Below are 22,630 nucleotides of genomic sequence, written 5' to 3'. Positions count from 1 at the left end.
TCAGATTTATTGCACATGTTTACATGGACATCGCCTGACAGCTGGGTGGACAGCGCTTCGGATTCGTAGTCCTGAGGTTCCGGGTTCGATCCCCTGTGGAGGTGGAGACAAATGGGCAAAATGTTTCTTTCACCCTAATACCTAGCAGTAAATAGGTACCTGGGAGTTACACAGCTGCTACCGGCTCCTTCTTGGGAGTGGAGGCCTGGTCGAGGACCAGGCCGCGGGGACACTAAGCCCCGAAATCCTCTCAAGATAACCATAGGCAAAGTGGGTCGCAATTCAAAATGCAGTTCTTGCTGTTGGTCGCATTAAGAATGTTCGAAACACGCTGCCCTCGACCCTTCCCCCTGCAAAGCAGGGTGAGGACTTCCCCAAGCCTCTCACTACCAACCTTGAACAGACACGTGTACATTCTCTCTTACATACATATTACTACAAATTATACGACCACTAGGAAATATAAAAAGGCTTCCTAATAGCTTTATTTCACAAAACGTGAGCTGCTATTTATATTTTAATCTAATTTTTTTTAATCCTACGGGTAATAAGTGGGTCCTAATATTTCTTTTTTGCTATTTATGTAAATAAATAAATATATGTTTCTTCCATCACCCACGGCAACAGAGGTACTTGCTCCCCCTCATGACTCAATCAGTAAATGTTTACCTCCATCACCCACGCAACAGTGGTACTTGCTCTCCCTGGTGACTCCATCAGTAAATGTTTCTTCCATCGCCCATGGCAACAGAGGTACTTGCTGTCTCTGTTGACTCCGCTGTACAACGCTGTGGGCTTCGACGACAACAGGAGTGACCCCCAACTGGATCAGTACAAGCGGGTGTTGGCCTTGACGGGCGCCTGCAGCCTCGGGTACCAAGACTGTGTCGACAACTCCGTCTCCCTCTTCCAGACGTGGATGCTCAACCCAAGTAACACCAGGTAAACTTTGAAGCTTCATCCACTTATCTTGAACTGAATTTTTTTTTCCATTGTTCATACACTCCGACCAATACAGATCTGAAAGCCGTGACTGTGGTACTCAATACACCACTGTTGTAAATAATTATGCTCAGTATTTAACTATTTCAAAGTTTATCAATACATTTGTCGCATTATAACCTCACCAGTTATGTATTCACAATTGCACCAATTGTTATGACCCTTGACCTCTGGGTATGGTTCTTCTGCTTTTGTAGTTGTAAAATAAAGATAAATGCGCCCTTACCAGCTACAAATGTCTAGGGGTAAATAAGTCAACTGCTTAATCAGCAAAGCAATATACTTAAGTAAGGGGTAACAAAGGAACATACAAACCAATAAATAAAATACAGGTAGATAAGAATCACCAGAATTTTTCCAAAAGATACATATTATGAGGTAAATAACTCCTATGAGCACTTATCACTGGATTAAATCTTACATAAATAAATGGGTATGAAAATAATGGTCTACCAGAGAATTAACTATGTTAATTGAGCAAAAACAAGCCCCAAAGACTTATATTTACAGATCCTCTTCAGTCAACTTCTCCCACACTACTAACTTGGCTAGACGCCTTCTTCGGTGGTGTCTACACATTACCAACTAAAGAACTCGTGAAATCTCTAGATACTCTGCTGTTTGAGAGTAATACTTACGAACATATTGTAAATACATTAATATACATTTAACACTAATAAGATGTAATTATATGTAATGTACATGCAAGAAACTGAATAATTATAGGGTAAATTAGTGACGCTATGTTGGGTACACTGCACGCATCATTGGAACATCCATATATGGTCATCCCCATGAGACGCCACTGTCTTCCCCCACATGAATAAACATGCAATAATAACAAAAAATAAATCCTTCAAGCACACTACAGCATGCTACAGTTAACTCAAACATATATACTAGAAAACAAATGAAAATAATGTTAATCTCTCAATAAGTGATGAAAGAATATATGAACATAAATTATTTATCATGATAAACGGCAGAATCTAGCATTATTGATTCATAACACCAATACTCTTCAATTGCCAGCACCCGCCTCATACACAGAGGCCACCCACATGGCAGCAACACGAGGCTAAAGCAACACTGCTAAGTAAACATAACTTCTTCATATTCATGATACAACTAACCATGTCTATATGGTTCACAGATAAATACACCCCAGCCCATAACTTCACAGTGAGTCACAATACGAAATCCACATAGCCACCGCTAGTAACATCCTAAATCCTAATATCTGTTATCTCTAAATGTCTTATCTCCGGAGACCAACCTTAGCCCTCTCTCAAAACTACAGCCAAATGTTACTCGCTCATACTCACACGTGTTGCCCAAGAAACCAACTCCCAGCATCCCATCAGGGAGGTCTGTGACCACTGGGCGGGTGGTGGCTGCCTAGCCACCTAGCTGATGGCTAGTCAGCCACCAGCTAGGTGGCTAGGCAGCCACCAGCTAGACACGTCGAACCTACACTCAGCTACTCTCGCTGAGCCTCACCATCTGTCCTGGCCTCCTGCATCGATACCCTTTCCGGCTCTGAGACGTACCACCTGCTGGCATCTCTTTGATTCAGCCTATTCTGGTCAACACGTGATTCTGTGTTCTCACACCCACGAGACCTGACAAGACCGTCTCTAATTGCACTTCCGGTCATCTCTCTGAATCACTGCTTCTACTCGAGTCCTGGGTGACCCCCTGGCCTACCCTGACCATTGACCAGGAGATGCTCACCACACACTGCCAAGAATTGATTTGACATGACCATAAACTCCTTCACACGCCCCATAACCTTACACTGCTGTACATTGCGAGAAAGCCTACTAACTATATTTTACACAATAATCTGGGTACAACACGATGACCACCATTGTTTCAAGCTGTGTTTTTTCTATTTTTTTTTTTGTCAAAAATAATTAAAAAAAATAATTTTATAAAAAAATAATTATTTGGGAAACGTTTTTTCGAATAATGGTTTTTGTATTTAATGTATGTAAAGACACACACCTTACATACATATATTTACTGTATTTCTGTAATAATCTCACAAATCTATCCTGACACATTAGGGGGGTTTATATTAAATTTATATATATGCAGCCAATCAAACTACAGTATTAAACTACATATATTGGTATACCTTGAGGAGGTTACCTTATCTTATTGTACAGCAGGCTTAGTCCACCAGGTATAACTAGGATGTAGACACCAAATTATCCTCGTTTGAGGCTAGCTTCCATCACCCAGTAACTGATGTATCAAGTCTTGCTTCCTCTTCTTATTCCTGTCAAAGGGGCACTAGCTGTAAAGCCAGAATCCTAATATATGACAGCTATATCAGAGAAAACACTGTATATTAAATAATAAGGACCAAGGCTTAATTACCTTTTATTATGTGGTGGGTTCGCATTCTAACTGATTCGCCCTTATCTACCTAACATTTAACTGGCCAGAAATGATTAGATAAACGGGTTTCGGTTGGACACTTTCCTTGATTATGTTGACAGCGTGTTGATGATGGAAGACCACTACTCTGATCTCTGTCACACTTCGTCCAAAAGAAATTATAGGAGCAGAATTTGCTCCACTGTGCCTCTGGTCTTAACAACAATGGCAGACCTCTTCCTCCTCACTGACGCCTTGGCACTTTGTCCAGGATATCAGTAACTGATAGAAGGGTCACATTTACTTTATTTTGATACTGATAATTAAGTTAATTCAAATGAGATGTTTTTATGATGGTAAAAGTCCAAAGACTAATGTATTTAAGAATAATTCCCAACATAATAGTTGGTGAATTTATGTGGCAATGATATCCCGTTTTCTATTGACGGAAAATTCCACTACAAGCTACATTTTCTATGGGTTAACTTGTGTATACAACGCAGCAGCAATATTATCTGCAATTGCATGTAATATTATTAAATGGTGTCGGATTTTCTAACATAATTCTCCGGGGGGCTGCTCACGGGTCGAAGTCCTATTTAGAACAGACGAACACCGATACTCCTCCTTCGAATTATTAGATTAATTTGATGTTAGTAGTTAGTAATCACACATTTATGCATCTCTTTGTACAGGACGGATGTCATGTACTAGAGTTGCAGGGGTTAAAAGTCTAATGCGATTTCATTTCCCTGTTAACTCTTGAGAGGCTAAAATTATAGCCTAAATACATATTATTTAACCCAGAAGACTGAATGTGATCAAGTACTACAGTCAAGTATGATTCAGGGACTGCAGTGAGGTCAGTGACATTAGATATAACTTGAAGCTTGTTCAGGTAACTGGTCACTGATATATAAACACTGAGGCCCATGGAATTCATCTTGATTAAATAATAAATGTATCAAAATTATTCGTCAGATTTAGTGGGGTATAATTTAGTTAATTGATTCAGAGGATTGAATAGCCCATCATTAAAGTCAAGTATGGTTCTGAGACTGCAGTGGGTTCAGTGACATTGGTCGCAGTGACTTGTAGCTGTTTAGGCTTCTGTTCACTGATTTGCCACTGAGGCCTCATGAACTCAGCTTCAGCTTTAAATGATTATATTAACATCAACCTCTGTTGCTATAGCCAGCTGTAATCTCCTTAGTATAATGCTACTGGAGAAATATAATCAGCTGACAAATTTAGATTTCTTCTGGTATTGTTTATCTGCAGGCATACGTCTCTTCAGGCTTAATACTGGGCCTGAGAGTAATTTGCTTCCTGCAGAATTTAGCATGGTTATGCCCTGATATTTAGTAGGGCTACCGATGAATCGATGTAGTAGTCTGTTCCTACAAGGATACCGAAGTCGGTGAGGTGATCAGACTTAATATTATCTGCCAATTTTATTCCTCTATTTCTCAGGAATTTGGCTGTTGCACTCAGACCTTGAACTTGTAGGTCTACTGGTATTTTGTCCAACACAATGGCTTGTACTTGACAGACGTACCTGCCTAAACGTACTGATGGTTGTACCACCTGGTAGACTTGAGGTCCTGCATCTGTTAGAAACCCTGAGATGTTGATTGTCGTCTGGGCTACAGGCTTTAATTGTAGTTCATCTGCCAACTTTTTAGTGACATATGTTCTCTGGGACCCTTGGTCAAACAACCCACGTGTATGGACCTTGGCCCTCTTATTCTGGATGGTAATTTGGGCAGTAGGCAGAGTCGTATTACCTTTAGACTTTGCCGATTGGACACTCGTTGTTTGTTGCACCTTGCAGTACTGTACTGTGGTGGGAATGCTATGTTCCACCTTGGGGTTTGGAGACGTTGTTTTGGTCTCTCTGCACAATGCTGCATGGTGCTGACCTTTGTTACACCTATTACTGGTGAGTAATTGGGTCTCACAGTCGTTGATGTTATGTTTCCTGAGGCACCTCGTGCAATGTTGCAAATCTTTGAGTCGCTCAACACGGGCGTCACTATCAGGAAAATTAGGGCAGTGGTATATTGAATGTTTCTCATTGCAGAACAAACATGTTCCATAGCTTCCAGTACCCTTTGGTGTCACGTTCTTGGGTGACACAGTAACTATAGGCTTGGAGGGTCCCACTGCATATACGCCCACACTGCCACTGTTCCACTTTGGTGTTGAATTATATTGTCTAGATTGATTTGGAGTACCTTTGGTACTCTGTGGTTTACTATTATTGGTTTCTGAAGGTTTACTTGGTGGTTTTAATTTGTCATGTGTTCGTAATTGATGAACTACTGACCGTAAACCCACAGATATCTCTTTCATGGATAAGATACTTTTATTGTAATGAACACTAATTTGTCTCAATATGTCCCTAGGTATTTTCTCCTGGACAATTATTTTCAAGACCCACTCAGCCCCGTTCGTATCTGCTGTCTGGCTGAGGGCCTTGATCATTGATTCTACCTCCAGCTTGAAGACTTGGAGTGAATCAGCTGAAGCCTCCGGTGGGGGTAAATGTAACAGCTCATGAACTAAATGTGATGTTCTTACTTCTGGATCCGCATAATTATCCTTGAGGAGTTGTACTGCCAGATCATAGCCGTCATTAGTTAATCTCAGATGGGATACTACTGTTTTAGCCTCACGTGATAATTGGTCTTGCAAATAAGAGAATTTACTACTCGTTGGTAAAGATTGTTTTGAGACCACAAGGTCAACGAATTTGTTCCAAAATTCGTCCCAATCTTCCTCATCTTTTCCCGAGAAAGTAAATTAATTGGAGGGAGTCGAGCTTCTGTTTGACTCGTATTAGATGCAACTGTTGTTGTTGTTGCTGTTGCCTTGTTCTGGGCAATTAATTTGACGTAAGGCTGTAACGTGGCCTGAGTGTGATCTTCATAATTCGCTAGATCAACCATAATGTCGTCTATTTCTGTTTCTGATAAATTGGTGTTGGCAGGTTCAGCCACATATGCTGCTATTTGGCATTTGTTTTGTTCAAATTTACCTGCAGCTGCTTGATAATAGCTTTCCAGGTCACCATAATCAACTAGAGATTGTTTTGACAAATCTTCACATTTCTTGATCTGTCTTGTTAAGTGGCCTTTTAAGACCTGCAAGGGTTCTTTTCATTCTCCCTGCATTATCCATATTGGCTAGTTGATAAAGCCTTGTGGGGCTTGTACTTGGGTTACTCATAATACTGAACAATTACTGATGGTAAAATTCTGCACTCACTAGGCTATAAACCTACCTCTTCTAGAGGTCAGCACTTAAAATTAATACACATTATATATATATATATATGCGAACAAGCCTGAATGGTCCCCAGGACTATATGCGACTGAGTTTTCAGTCGCATATAGTCCTGGGGACCATTCAGGCTTGTTCGCATTTGTGTTCCTCACGTGTGCCCCAAAGAATGGGGTGATTTGGTGAAATGCTATGCCCAAGATTACCATCCGAGTTGCCGGCGGGGAAGTGGTTCAAATAGCTTCGGCTACCACTTCCTTTGTCCGGCCATGATGGTCAAGCGGATTAAGGCGCCCTGTAGTTACCAGTTGCGTTGCTCCTGAGAGTATGGGTTCGAGTCACTTCTGGGGTGTGAGTTTTCAGTCGCATATAGTCCTGGGGACCATTCAGGCTTGTTCGCATTTATGTTCCTCACGTGTGCCCCAAAGAATGGGGTGATTTGGTGAAATGCTATGCCCAAGATTACCATCCGAGTTGCCGGCGGGGAAGTGGTTCAAATAGCTTCGGCTACCACTTCCTTTGTCCGGCCATGATGGTCAAGCGGATTAAGGCGCCCTGTAGGTACCAGTTGCGTTGCTCCTGGGAGTATGGGTTCGAGTCACTTCTGGGGTGTGAGTTTACAGTCGCATATAGTCCTGGGGACCATTCAGGCTTGTTCGCATTTGTGTTCCTCACGTGTGCCCCAAAGAATGGGGTGATTTGGTGAAATGCTATGCCCAAGATTACCATCCGAGTTGCCGGCGGGGAAGTGGTTCAAATAGCTTCGGCTACCACTTCCTTTGTCCGGCCATGATGGTCAAGCGGATTAAGGCGCCCTGTAGTTACCAGTTGCGTTGCTCCTGGGAGTATGGGTTCGAGTCACTTCTGGGGTGTGAGTTTTCAGTCATATATATATATATATATATATATATATATATATATATATATATATATAATCATACACACTAATGATTTGAGTGATAAACCAGTGTCACTGGAAGTACCTTTAGGCTAGCTCTTCAATATCACCCTAGGATGGTATTGCCACTAATTAATCACTCAAAGGTGTAATGATCATTAGTAAATTATTATATATACACAACTCAACTCGAGCTGGCAACAATTACACCCAAAATAGGGTCTGCACCATTCATTAATGGTGCTAGGTTGTTCAATATAGTGCAATTAGACTATGGTAATAAATGGACTAGTATGAACAATAAATAGTTCAACTAGTTAATAGTAATAGGGGACTAGGTTATCTATGAACACTAGTCAATGTATATCCTACCCTGTTGTGGGTTGGCCATTAGTAAACATTGTATTGAGAACACTAGCGCAATGTATATTAAATAATTCTCTATTTTGGAGAAATAATATACACAATTATTAATAGTAGCCTCTATGAAACTTCTAATATTATCTAGAAGTATTAATATTATTAGTGACCTATTAGTCCACAAAATTCGTGGATAATCTCTCGCGAAATTAACACCATAAAATCCGTGAGTAATCTTGCGAGGACACAGCCACTAATTTGGCTGGCTTCAATATAAGCTCTGTCATTTCACGGAATAATAACCCACCAAATCTGTGGGTGACCATGAAACCGCTGATGAGGCTGGACTGAGCTGAGGGGGTCGTGAGTTCTTCGAGGCTACGCTGCCGGTCTTTGACTGTCTTTGTATTGTTATTGTATAAATCGCACTGCACTAGTACCAGTGTATTTAATGAATCCACTGGTTAACTGGTTCATCCAGTACAAAGATGACCAAATAGTCATCATCCGGCTCGATGATGACCATATAATCTCGGTCCAAAGAACCAAATAATCCGGTTTCGAAGGAACAAATAATGTGGGAACCGACCTGTGATATTTATATTTAATTTTTATGAATTTATATAGAATTTATATTTACGTTAATTTATATTTTTCGATAGCAATTTGTATGATGTTAAGTGGACTGTATTTCTGCAATAATCTCAAAAATCGATCCTTACACATTAGGGAGGGTATATAATAAATTTATATATATGCAGCCAATCACACTACAGTATTAAACTACATATATTGGTATACATTGAGGAGGTTCCTTATCTTATTGTACATCAGGCTTAGTCCACCAGGTATAACTAGGATGTAGACACCAAATTATCTGTCCTCGTTTGAGGCTAGCTTACATCATCCAGTAACTGATGTATCAAGTCTTGCTTCCTCTTCTTGTTCCTGTCAAAAAGCACTACCTGTAAAGCCAGAATCCTAATATATATGACAGCTATATCTGAGAAAACACTGTATATTAAATAATAAGGACCAAGGCTTAATTACCTTTTATTATGAGGCGGGTTCACATTCTAACCGGTTCATTTAAGTGGCCAGAAATGATTAGATAAACGGGTTTCGGTTGGACACTTTCCTTGATTATGTTGACAGCGTGTTGATGATGGAAGATCACTACTCTGATCAACGTCACACTTCGTCCAAGAGAAATTATAGGAGCTGAATTTGCTCCACTGCACCTCTTGTCTTAACAACAATGGCAGACCTCTTCCTCCTCACTGACGCCTTGGCACTTTGTCCAGGTATCAGTAACTGATAAAAGGATCACATTTACTATATTTTGATACTGATAATTAAGTTAATTCAAACGAGATGTTTTTATGATGGTAAAAGTCCAAAGACTAATGTATTTAAGAATAATTCCCAACATAATACTTGGTGAATTTATAATAGTATGTGGCAATGATATCCCGTTTTCTATTGACGGAAAATTCCACTACAAGCTACATTTTCTATGGGTTAACTTGTGTATACAACACAGTAGCAATATTATCTGCAATTGCATGTAATATTATTAAATAGTGTCGGATTTTCCTGACACCTTGAGCGAGTGTGTCAGTGGTTTTGCAGGATCATGGGTGTGGTGGTTCTCTGGGTCCGCAAGCTTGCAGACCCAGAGAAGCGCGAACATTGGTCCGAGAGAGTGTCCTCTCAATATGGACGTCTTCATTAACATTTGAGATCATGACGGAAGACATCATTGGTAGCCTAACAAACGATGTTTAACATTCTTCATATAGTAGTTTGCTGTCTCGTTATTGCGCGCGCGATAGTTAAGTGTTTCTTTTAGTTTAGATTTTTTTATAATATTTATAATTATTGAATATTTTTACTTATATGAAGTTATGTTGCGAACTCACATAATTCTCTGTTCACTGAAGATCTAACATTTATATGCCAGATATAGCGTATTATTTACACACACACAACATAATTCAATAATAATAATAATAATCACGCATTATGTCAGGGAACAGGAAGCCAGAGTGTATTCATACACGTTAGGCTTATATGGAGGTTCCCCACCCCACAAGAAGCTGACTAACTCTTGAGTACCTACTCCAGCTTTCGTACCTATTCAGGTACTGAGTAGGTACTCAAGTAACTGAGTACCTATCTTGAGGGTTATCTTGTGATGATATCGAGGCTTAACGTCCCCGTGGGCTGATCCTCAACCAGGCCTCCTTTTTGTTACATTCACCCCAGGAAGCAGCCTGTAGCAGCTGTCTAACTACCAGGTTCCTATTTACTGCTAGGTAACAGGGGCATCAGGATGAAAGAAACATTTTGTCCAATTGTCTCCGCCTCCACCGGGGATCGAACCCGGAACCTCAGGACTACGAAAACGAAGCGCTATCCATCCAGCTGTCAGGCGCCCCGCACACACAACGGTACCTAAGTACCGTCTCTAGCTTTATTTATTCGTATTAACTCCTACGGTTAATATTTACTTTCACACGTTTAACCTCACATTCTAATCTTATATCTTTACTTTATCTGCCACTCTTCTGAACACGACGTGATAATGGTCCATGACGAACAGAAACCTCTTCACTTCCTTTATTTTCAGATGAATGGGTAGTTGTGACTTTGCTGGCTACGTTCTTCTAATTGTTACAGATAAATGTTTAGCTAATTGATTATTTCCAGTTTCTTGAAAAAGTTTTCACACATTGTAATGTTGTCTTCATGTTCACCCTTCTGGAGGTTATCCCGAGATGATTTCGGGGTTTAGCGTCCTCGCGGCCCGGTCCTCGACCAGGCCTACTTTTTGTTAAACATCCCCAAGAAGCAGTCTAAGTCCCAGGTATCTATTTACTGCTAGGTGAACAGAGCATCAGGGTGAAAGAAACTCTGCCCATTGTTTCTCGCCGGCGCCGGGAATCAAACCCCTGCCCATAGGATTACGCGTACAGGGTGCTGTCCACTCAGCCACCGGCCCGTGTGTGTGCTTGTGTATTAACCATTTGTTTCCGCCTCCGCTGGGGAAGAGAAATCTTAGGACTACGACTCCCGAGCGCTTTCCACTCAGCCGTCAGGCTCCTGGTCATTACGGATAACGGATTCTCCGAATACTCTAGGATGGGGTATTGCTTGCTGTTGTGGATTATGAGTAATAGATCACGGTCCCCCATTTCACTATTAAAAGACATGGTCAAAAACTTCCACATAATATATAATTATTAAATTAATTGTTAAAAGGGAGTAACCTTTAGCATCACTGGAACACATAGCCTGGCCAAATATCAATCAATTTTCTAGAGAGTAAAAGGCTAGCAACAAATATTCCAGTTTACTTGCATTAATATATATCCACATAACTTTGAAATAATAACCATCTACTAAGTTACACACAATTGCTTTATCCAGCTTCTCATCAGCTAGGCATGATCATCACAAACAGGTCTGGAAACTGCATCAATCAACACTAGCTGACACCAGGAGCTTTGCCTGGCGCAGTGGAACTCTAGCGCCTATATCCTGCTAATACCAATAAAGGGTGGTGGTGTCATAACCAACACATGAGGAATGAGGAAACAACATCACATAGAGCACCATGGTATTACTTAAGTTCCTCAGAATATCACCTCACAAAGACATATAAAAACCTCTACCACCTGATATACATGTTGAACAACAGTAGAAATGATCGATGTTAATACATACTGTTACATGATAATAATATTAGCAGGCACACTACACAATTAAGGTTCAAAATCTCGGACCAGAACACCACACATGTGCTCGTCTGGGAAGGTCAAGGAGTAGTGGCGCCTTCAGCCAGCCTGGCTGGGGCGTGACATTGTATCCAACTCCCATGAGTCAACTGACTCCACTCTTTCAACTCTCTCTAGCTCATTTACAGACATAACTCACTCATGAACTAATTTAATATATACCGCACAGTAAAGACTATAAGACATAACCTTACATAATAAGAATTCAGTACATTAGAGAATTTAACAGGATATAAAAATATGTACACAAAGATTTCGTATTGGTAAGACATGGTAACGCATGCGCGAGTCGGTACATCACAAGGGGAGAAGGGAGGGAAGAGGGGTTAAGGAGGATTCAAGACGTCGGCCAACAGTTAAAACATATGTATACAAGAATACAAAATAAAGTAGATATATAAAACATGTGTATCAAAAGATTGTCTAGGTGGAAAACATTTCACAGTGCCATAATCACAGTAAATGTCATGACAAGAGGACAATGCAAGGAACAACACTGAACTGGAAACTACACAGTATACATATGAGTAATAACTCCAAAACCTAAATGTATACATTCTTCATCATAGTCCACATAATGTTACCTATACAACATTTATGTAGCATTACATACAATAAGCATACAAGGATGTTTTTCAAATGCCATAACATTAGGCTACTGCTATACGTTAGACATCTAATATACATCCACTGTTACATGGCATACAACTTTGATACATAATTAATATAGACTTCGAACTGTATGTCATACATTGACAATACGTAAAATAAGAATAATATACTGTCACAGAAGATTAGATACTACTTACTATATTCGTGATACGAGGCTATCAACCAAGATATCACTGTATAGTTTGAGCACATCATACACCAGTCTCAGTATGATCATACTGGTGTATGCGTGGTCATAACATTTGCCAACTGCTGAAGTGCGAAAAAAGCTTACTGAAAACTAGCTTGCAAACGATTCAATCCCCAAGTCTAATATTTGTAATTCCTTTCCATTCACCTTTTATCAATAGTATCGTTTCCTACTTTCGATTCCAAATTCTTTGACGATTTACATTTTTGCTTTGGTTTCCGTATAAATTAAAATGATATAGTTAGAAGGTGTTTTGTGGAGAGATAATGCCAGAAGGTAATGGTGTGTGCAGCATAGTGTTTGTGGTGCGATAATGAGAGAAGGTAATGGTGTGTGCAGCATAGTGTTTTGTGGAGAGATAATGCCAGAAGGTAATGGTGTGTGCTGCATAGTGTTTGTGGTACGATAATGAGAGAAGGTAATGGTGTGTGCAGCATAGTGTTTGTGGTGCGATAATGAGAGAAGGTAATGGTGTGTGCTGCATAGTGCTTTGTGGTGAGATAATGACAGAAGGTAATGGTGTGTGCAGTATAGTGTTTTATGGTGAGATAATAAGAGATGGTAATGGTGTGTGCAGCATAGTGTTTTGTGGTGAGACAATTTAGAGAGGGTGTTGGTGTATGCAGCATAGTGTTTTGTGGTAAGATAATGAGAGATGGTAATGGTGTTTACAGCATAGTGTCGGCCAACTTGAAGAGCACAGTGTACTGCACCGCTATTGCTGCTGGTGGAGAAGAGGAGTGGAACTTTGGCTGGAACCAGTACCTGGCCTCCAACCTTGGCTCTGAAAAGTCCACGCTGCTCTCTGCCCTGGGATGTACCAAGCAGATCTGGATCCTCTCCAGGTAAGCTTAAGCACCCAAAATAATTAGTCAGAACTCTTGAAATGTAATTAGTTTTTACTGTAAAGATTTAATTTATATTCAATAAGTATTTTGTTTGGCGATCAATGTAAAATATTTATTACCGTTGTCCTTCTATTTGGACTTGTTAGTATATTGTAGACTTTGCTTCTTGCAAAGTGAACAATATACAGAGTCCAAATCCGGTCCATAAAAGTCCAAGTTGGTGGGCTGTGTTAACTGTCTCGTTTAACCAGCCTTCTGGCTTCATATTACTTCTAATGTGCTTCATATTCATCGTCAATCAGCACTTTATAGCTTTAATTATTTAATTTGATTTTATAAATTTAGATGTCACATATTTTATATAAAACTAGGAGTACCCGGCCACGCGCTGCTGTGGCTCAGCAAAGCATATGCGTTGCTGAGCCCCAGCAACCTTCCCTGTCCACCAGTCCTCCCCAGCATTCCCCACTCTTTCCGACTCCACCATGCCCTCTTCCTTCCCACCATGCCTCACTCCCCTGTCTATTTGACCTCCCCTCCATTCTCCATTCCCTCATCCCCCTCGTCCCCACCATCCCAAACTCCCCCGTCCCCTCGTTCTTCCCCACTATTACCCCCTCCCTTGTCCCCTCGTCCTCCCCACCATCTCTCACTTCCGTCCCATCGTCATCTCCACCATTCCCCACTCCCTCGTCTGATGCCTTCCTAAATGGTCTGATGTTCCCATCAGTAAATTGGGAACACCAAGTGATCTGATGTTCCCATCACTGAAATATAAAAAAACAGTTAAAAAATGAAATAAAAATATGAAAAAATATAAAAATAAACTATACTCACGAAATGAATGGTCTGGTAAACAACACACGTTAATTACAACACAATTCACACAAAATAATTAAATCAAAATGAAAATGAATCAAAATATTTGAAAATTCAATTTATCAGTGCAATCAGAAACATTGAAATGGAATTGTAACATATCTAGTATAGCCTGAGTGTTGCTCATACATGCAACAGATGGCGCTGTTTTTCAAGGAAAGCATAGTTTTATCTGTCACAGGTGTGGTATCTATACTTATACTTATGAAATGAATGGTATGGTAAACATCACAGCTCAATTCCAACACAATGCCACACAAAATAATTCACTAAAAAATAAAATAAATCGAAATCTATGAAAATAAAATTTATCATAGCAATCGAAAACACTGAAATGGAATGCGTAATATATTTAGTATAGCGTGCATGTTGCCATTATGTGCAACAGATGGCGCTGTTTTAAAAAAAACGCATGTTTTTACCTGTCACAGGAGTGGCATCTATATAGTAGGTATATAAAGAGACGTGCCTATTCGAATGCAACGTTGTGTCAAAATTTAAAAGCATTCGGTGAAGAACTTTCGGAGATAACAGCGTGTGTTGCTCTTACGTCAAACAGATGGCGCTGTTTTTCAAAAAAATAAACATGTTTTTTTCCTGTCACAGGTGAAGCATGTATATAGTAGATATATAAAAAACGCGACTATTCGAATGCAACGTTGTGTCAAAATTTCAAAGCAATCAGTAAAGAGGTTTCGAAGATTTCACTCACATGAAAAACCCAGTATTTCAGAAAAAAACGTGTTTTTTACCGTCACAGACGTGACATCTATATAGTATGTATATAAAAACCTGTCCGAATGCGAATGGAACATTGTGTGAAATTTTCAAAGCAATCAGTCAAGAACTTTCGGAGATTAGCGATTTTGAACAAACGAACATTTCCATTTTTATTTATATAGACTAGGTCTACCTGGCCATGCGTTGCTGAGCCACAGCAACTTTCCCCTGTCCCCCAGTCCTCCCCACCATTCCCCTCCCCCTCCTGTCCCCTCATCCTCTCAATCATTCCCCACTCCCCTGTCCCCTCATCCTTCCAACCATTCCCCACTCCCCATCCCTTCGTCCTTCCCACCTTTTCCCCCTTCCCTGTCCCCTTGTCCTCCCCACCATCCCCTACTCCACCGTCCCCCTCGTCCTCCCCACTATTCCCCACTACACTGTCCCCTCGTCTTTCCCACCATCTCCCACTCCCCACCCCCCTCGTCCTTCTTACCATTTCCCCCGTCCCCTGTCCCCTCATCCTCCCCAACATTCCCCACTCCCCCTATCCCCTTGTCCTCACCACCATTCTCAATTCCCTTGTCCCCTCTTCCCCACCATCCCCAATCCCCCTCGTTCTCCCCACAATTACCCCCTCCCTTGTCCCCACATCCTCTCCACCATTTGTTACTCCCATCCCCTTGTCCTCCCCACTCCCTCGTCTGATGCATTCCAAAACGATCTGATGTTCCCATCAGAAAATTGGGAACATCAAATGATCTGATGTACCCATCATTGAAAAATAAGAACAGGTAAAAAAAAAACGAAATATAAAAAAAATGAAAAAATAAAAAAAATAAACTATACTCACGAAATGAACAGTATAGTAAACAACAAAGCTCAATTCCAATGCAGAGATACACAAAATAATTAAATCAAAATGAAAATAAATTGAAATGTATGAAAATTTAATTTGATAATGCAATCGGAAACATATATATATATATATATATATATATATATATATATATATATATATATATATATATATATATATATATATATATATATATATATATATATATATTTTACCGACCAAGAAGCTGCGACTTTGCTAGAAGCTGCGACAACACCACATGACACTGCCCGACTTGGCAGTGGCTCCCCTGACTCCCGGCATGGGGAGCTGTAGCAGCTCCCCATGCAGGTGATTTCCTATTAGCAACCCCAATGTCAGCAACCGGCACCCGTCTCACACCGCAGGCCCTCCGAATTGCCGTGGCTCTCCGCCTCGCTGCCCCAATCCACACCGAATACAGGTGTATTTGCGGCGAGGCAGAGGCCGACAGATACGGACGGCATGGCCGTCTCTGCCAAAGGACAGGAGGATGGCATACAAGACACGGCGAGGTCAATGACATTAATAATAAGAGAAGCCTTACCACAGCCGGTTGTCCAGCAGAGAAAGAGCCCCGTTACCTAATGTCCCGCAACTCTGATAAGCCTGTCGGTCGCCCAGACAGAATCACAGTGAACCCATGGAAGAATGGTAGACAGTTGGTGTGGGACTACATTTGCATTTCAACTTTAGCCAATACCTATGTTGACTTCAGTGCTACACAAGCAGGAGGAGCTGCCAATCACCGGGAAGTGGCCAAGTCACGTAAATACAGAGACCTTGAGCACCACTACAATTTTGTCCCCATTGCCTCAGAGACACTTGGTGCCTGGGGTAAAAGTGCTGCTAGCTTTTTGAAGGAGTTGGGGTCTAAGCTAATCGAAACAACTAGAGACCCTAGAGCTGCCCGTTTTCATTTTCAGCACCTTAGTGTGGCAATCCAGAGAGGAAATGCTCACTGCATCCATGGTTCCTACCTGCCATCTGAGGAGCTGGAGGAGCTGTTTAACTTGTGACAAGCAGCCTTGTACCCTGCATGTAATCAATATTGTAACTTTTTTTGTGTAATGACATTTTCAAATAAAGTTAGATAAATATACACATATATAATATATATATAATATATATATATATATATATATATATATATATATATATATATATATATATATATATATATATATATATATATATATATATATATATATATATATAAACCCGCTCGGTTGCGAATGGAACATTGTGTGAAAATTTCTAAGCAATCGGTGAAGAACTTTCGGAGATCAGCGATTTTGAACAAACGAACATTTACATTTTTATTTATATAGATCACCAGAAAATCCCCACATAACCCCTCTCGCTGCCCCTGCGTCCCACTGCCCCAGACCTCCCTGCCCCCGACTCCCCCTTCCCCCGAATCCCCCTGCCCCTGACTCCCCCTGACTCCCGTTGCCCCTGACTCCTGCTGCCCTAGACTCCTGCTGCCCCTGACTCCTGCTGCCCCTGACTCCTGCTGCCCCTGACTCCTGCTGCCCCTGACTCCCGCTGCCTCTGACTCCCGCTACAGGTACCTTGACATGGCCTTCACTGCAGACAGCGGCGTCAGGAGTCAGGACGCCTCTACCGTTTTCAGCTCCGTCTCCAGGAACGACATCGGACGTGACCTGGCCTGGAACTACCTCAGGGACCAGTGGCAACATATATCTAATTAGTGAGTATAAAATATTTTGCTTCGAAATGTAATGAATTGTTTAGTTTCGGAGCCATCATGTGTGTTAACTTCCCCACCTACCCTCCTTTCTTCCCACTCTCATTCCCCACCGCCCCACCTTCCTTCCCAACCTCCCTTCTCTCCTTCCCCCCTCCCCTTTCTTCTTCCCCACCTCTCCTCTCTCCCCCAGCAAACATATACATTGTTGTAACCTCCACTAACGTTTCCAAAGGGTTGCGGGAAAGAAAAGTTGCAACCTAGTAAACAAAACGTTTTCTGACATCTTTATTTGTTAGCAGAAAGGTGACACGTATAACATACGTTGTTATACGTGTCACCTTTCAACGTATAAAATACATTGATTTCAGCGATTTCAGTTTGTCATGTATGGGAGTGTATTAACCAAGTTGTATTCACCTAGTTTTGCTTGTGAAGGTTGAGTTCTGCTCTTTCGCCCCCCCCCCTCTCAACTGTCAATCAACTGTTACTAACTACCACTAACAATTTTTTTCACAAACACACACCCCGGGAAGCAGCCCGTAACAGCTGTCTAACTCCCAGGTACCTATTTACTGCTAGGTAACAGGGGCATCAAGGTGAAATAAACTCTGCCCATTTTTATTTTCGCCGGCGCCGGGAATCGAACCCTCGAACCACAAAACAACGTATCCAGCGTGCTTTCCACTCAGCCACTGGCCCCTGTGTGTGTGTGTGTGTGTGTGTGTGTGTGTGTGTGTGTGTGTGTGTGTGTCTATTAATGAAACAAAATAGGTGAGTACACACACACACACACACACACACACACACACACACACACACGCACACGCACACGCACACGCACACACACATGAGAGGGGACATGATCACTATATACAAGATTCTCAAAGGAATTGACAGGGTAGATAAAGACAAGATAAAGCACACGCACTTGGGGACACAGGTGGAAATTGAGTGCCCAAATGAGCCATAGAGACGTTAGAAAGAATTTTCTGGTGTGGCACTGTGTCAAAGGCTTTTTGGCAATCCAAAAATATGCAGTCTGCCCACCCCTCTCTATCTTGTCTGATTCTTGTTGCCTGATCGTAGAATTCAGTTAATCCTGTGAGGCATGACTTGCCATCCCTGAAACCATGTTGGTGTCATGACACAAAGTTCCTTCGCTCCAGATGTTCGACTAGCTTTCTTCGAACAATTTTCTCCATTAGCTTGCATGGTATGCAAGTTAGGGACACTGGCCTGTAGTTCAGTGCCTCGTGTCTATTCCCCTTCTTGTATATCGGGACCACGTTTGCCGCCTTCCAAATTTCTGGCAGTTCACCTGTTACCAGTGATTTGTTATACACCATGGAGAGTGGCAGGCACAGTGCTTCTGCTCCTTCCTTTAGTATCCATGGTGATATTCCAACCGGGCCTTTAGCCTTTGTCACATCCAACTCAACACAAGCTTCCTTACATCTCCACTGTGTGTGTATGTGTGTGTGTGTGTGTGTGTGTGTGTGTGTGTACTCACCTATTTGTGCTTGCAGGATCGAGCATTGACTCTTGGATCCCGCCTTTCCAGCCATCGGTTGTTTGTAGCAGTGACTCCTGTCCCATTTCCCTATCATACCTAATTTTAAAATTATGAATAGAGTTTGCTTCTACAACCTGTTCCCCAAGTGCATTCCATTTTTCCACTACTCTCATGCTAAAAAAGAACTTCCTAACATCTCTGTGACTCATCTGAGTTTCCAGTTTCCACCCATGTCCCCTTGTTCTGTTATTATTACGTGTGAACATATCATCTATTTCCACTTTGTCAATTTCCCTGAGTATTTTATGTGTCCCTATCATATCTTCTCTCTCCCTTCTTTTCTCTAGTGTCGTAAGGTTCAGTTCCTTCAGACGTTCTTCATATCCCATCCCTCGTAACTCTGGGATAAGCCTGTGTGTGTGTGTGTATGTGTGTGTGTGTGTGTACGTATGTGTGTACTCGCCTCCCAGAGACTTGTGTGTGTGTGTGTGTGTGTGTGTGTGTGTGTGTGTGTGTGTGTGTGTGTGTGTGTGTGTGTGTGTGTGTGTGTGTGTGTGTGTGTGTGTGTGTGTGTGTGTGTGCGCGCGCGTATACTTGCCAAGTTGTACTCACCTAGTTGTGCTTGTGGGAGTTGAGCTCTGGCATTTTGGTCCCGCCTCCCAACTGTCAATCAACTGGTGTAGAGATTCCTGAGCCTACTGGGCTCTATCGTATCTGCATTTGAAACTATGTATGGAGTCAGCCTCCACCACATAACTGCCTAATGCATTCCATCTATGTGTGTCTGTGTGAGAGAGAGAGAGAGAGAGAGAGAGAGAGAGAGAGAGAGAGAGAGAGAGAGAGAGAGAGAGAGAGAGAGAGATAGAGAGAGAGAGAACAGCATGTTGTTCGTATTACTAAATTAAACAAATAAAATTCCATGCCCTTGCCTGTCGCTGTTGTTGTTATAGCTTCAGCTACTCGGAACCAAAGTTACAAGTAGCACAGACTATAGTGAGACCGTAGTGAACTTGTGCCGTGCCTGTTTTATGCTTCAGCTAATATAGATTACCTTCTGCCCACAACAGCGTCAGCTCCTTCACCACCTTGAGTGATCTGGTCGAAGCAGCTACCGCAGAGTTCAACACTAATGAAGAGAAACATGAGGTAGGTGTTACAGACTCGTAGCATGAGTCACTGTTGTGTGTAATGTGAGGGGAGTGTAACACCAGGGTGATGGAGGGGTTGTGAGGGGAGTGTAACACCAGGGTGGTGGAGGGGTTGTGAGGGGAGTGTAACACCAGGGTGGTGGAGGGGTTGTGAGGGGAGTGTAACACCAGGGTGATGGAGGGGTTGTGAGGGGAGTGTAACACCAGGGTGGTGGAGGGGTTGTGAGGGGAGTGTAACACCAGGGTGGTGGAGGGGTTGTGAGGGGAGTGTAACACCAGGGTGATGGAGGGGTTGTGAGGGGAGTGTAACACCAGGGTGGTGGAGGGGTTGTGAGGGGAGTGTAACACCAGGGTGGTGGAGGGGTTGTGAGGGGAGTGTAAAACTTGGGTGTTATACTCACAGGCATAATCGGCATAACATCCGAGGAACTTATGCTACAATGTTATGCTCTAGCACCCATATACTGGCACCACATATATGCCTTCATACTGGCACCCATATACTCCTTCATACTGGCACCCATATACTTCTTGATTCAGGGTGTCAGTTAAAGGAAGTCCAGCAAGTCGTAGTAATCTGCGACACGTCTTCCATTCAGCTGATTTGCTCCTTTATATGTTCTTAGTACAGTTCAGCTCAGGTATAGAGTTGATCTGTGTTCCTTTCTCAGATGATGGTGTATCTTTCTGAGGTCATCCATAAAGTTAGTAGTTCAACAGTCCTTTGATAGCGATATGCTGCTGAAAAAAGGAAAGCGAATGAGTGTTGTAGCTCCATGTACCAGGATCTACGTTATGACAACCGTCAGCAATGGAAGCATCTGAAAATGCTGACTCTGGTTTATTCTTACCTGGTTCATTCTTCCATTTTAATCGCAATTCATGTTGTGGGTGGAGCGCGCTCAGTGCTGGCTGCTAGTCTACAATCAGCAACCTTTCTGAAACATCATACACAAATGAAACCATTTATCATGCTTATGTATATATGACACTCAAGACCTGACAGTTTGTCATGTTTCCCGTATGTGTACATGACACCCCAATACCTGACAGTTTGTCATGTTTCCCGTATGTGTACATGACACCCCAATACCTGACAGTTTGTCATGTTTCTCATATATATATATGACACCCAAGACCTGACTTATTTTGCGTCCTCTTTCTTATCTCTTCACATTGCAATGAACATGTGACGACTATTGGTTTAACTTTGCGTCATGATCTCATATTTTGTCGTCGCAAAACTGAGTAATATATCTCTCTTTATCTGTGCAGTTGGAGATGTTCAAGGAGGAACACCCTGAGGACCTGCACACAGCGGCTCAAGCTGTTGATCAAGCAATTGAAAGAACAGCCAATAACATCGCCTGGATGAGCAATAACTATGACGTCATCGTTCAGTGGCTGGACGACCAGGGTTTCTCCTCCTAGCTGGCCCGTCGGCCACCTCCTCCCTAGTCACTCACCTCCTCCCAGCTGGCCCGTCGGCCACCTCCTCCCAGCTGGCCCGTCGGCCACCTCCTCCCAGCTGGCCCGTCGGCCACTTCCTCCCTAGTCACCCACCTCCTCCTAGCTGGCCCGTCGGCCACCTCCTCCCAGCTGGCCCGTCGGCCACCTCCTCCCCTAGTCACTCACCTCCTCCTAGCTGGCCCGTCGGCCACCTCCTCCCAGCTGGCCCGTCGGCCACTTCCTCCCTAGTCACTCACCTCCTCCTAGCTGGCCCGTCGGCCACCTCCTCCCAGCTGGCCCGTCGGCCACCTCCTCCCTAGTCACTCACCTCCTCCTAGCTGGCCCGTCGGCCACCTCCTCCCAGCTGGCCCGTCGGCCACTTCCTCCCTAGTCACCCACCTTCTCCTGCCAGCTGGGCCATCAGACACCTCCCTAACTACTGTGCTGCGTGGACTTAAAATACGACAAACCCGTGGTGCACCGAAAATAAATTCTTTGCCAAAATTTTGTTTTAATTCAAGAATTGTTAAATACCCTTCACCGACCACATATTTTGAAAATATTGCACAAATGTATTTACTTTGGCCGCAGTGGTGTCCAGAATATGGGGTGTGGCGTCACTCCTGGGTGGTCGCGGTGGTGGAGACTCCAAGCGGCAGTCGCGCGCCAGATTCAGTAAGCGCGAGTTGTCACAAATATTTTTATGTAAATACTAGCTGTAGCCGGCCATGTGTTGCTGTGGCTCAGTAAGGCATGTCCGTTGCTGAGCAACAGCAACCTTCTCCCTGTCCCCCAGTCCTCCCCTCCCCTGTCCCCTCATCCTCCCAACCATTCCTCACTCCCTTGTCCCCTCGTCCTCCCCACCATCCCCCATTCCTGTCGCCTCATCC

At 42.6% G+C, this 22,630-nt stretch overlaps 1 protein-coding gene across 2 annotated transcripts in view; it reads left to right on the top strand.

Moving 5' to 3' along the window:
* LOC123765533 (aminopeptidase N) overlaps positions 1-22,244 on the top strand; it is a 126,719-nt gene extending 104,475 nt beyond the window's left edge. Inside the window, exons 14-19 of one of the 2 annotated variants that reach the window (XR_011230015.1) lie at positions 752-942; positions 13,267-13,437; positions 17,487-17,630; positions 20,211-20,289; positions 21,567-21,783; positions 22,050-22,244. Coding sequence is in view for 1 of the 2 variants with exons in the window: in XM_069333850.1 (XP_069189951.1) it covers positions 752-942; positions 13,267-13,437; positions 17,487-17,630; positions 20,211-20,289; positions 21,567-21,722 (741 nt within the window). In the remaining variant the exon portion in view is untranslated. Of the gene's footprint in view, positions 1-751; positions 943-13,266; positions 13,438-17,486; positions 17,631-20,210; positions 20,290-21,566 lie in introns of both variants that reach the window. The other variant, XM_069333850.1, reaches the window with a different exon arrangement.
* The last annotated feature ends 386 nt before the right edge of the window (positions 22,245-22,630 follow it).

This window comes from Procambarus clarkii, chromosome 30, assembly GCF_040958095.1.
Source record: "Procambarus clarkii isolate CNS0578487 chromosome 30, FALCON_Pclarkii_2.0, whole genome shotgun sequence".
Taxonomy (NCBI): Eukaryota; Metazoa; Arthropoda; class Malacostraca; order Decapoda; family Cambaridae; genus Procambarus; species Procambarus clarkii.
The sequence above is the reverse complement of the archived record's forward strand: the minus strand, read 5'-3'. Positions and strand labels throughout refer to the sequence as shown.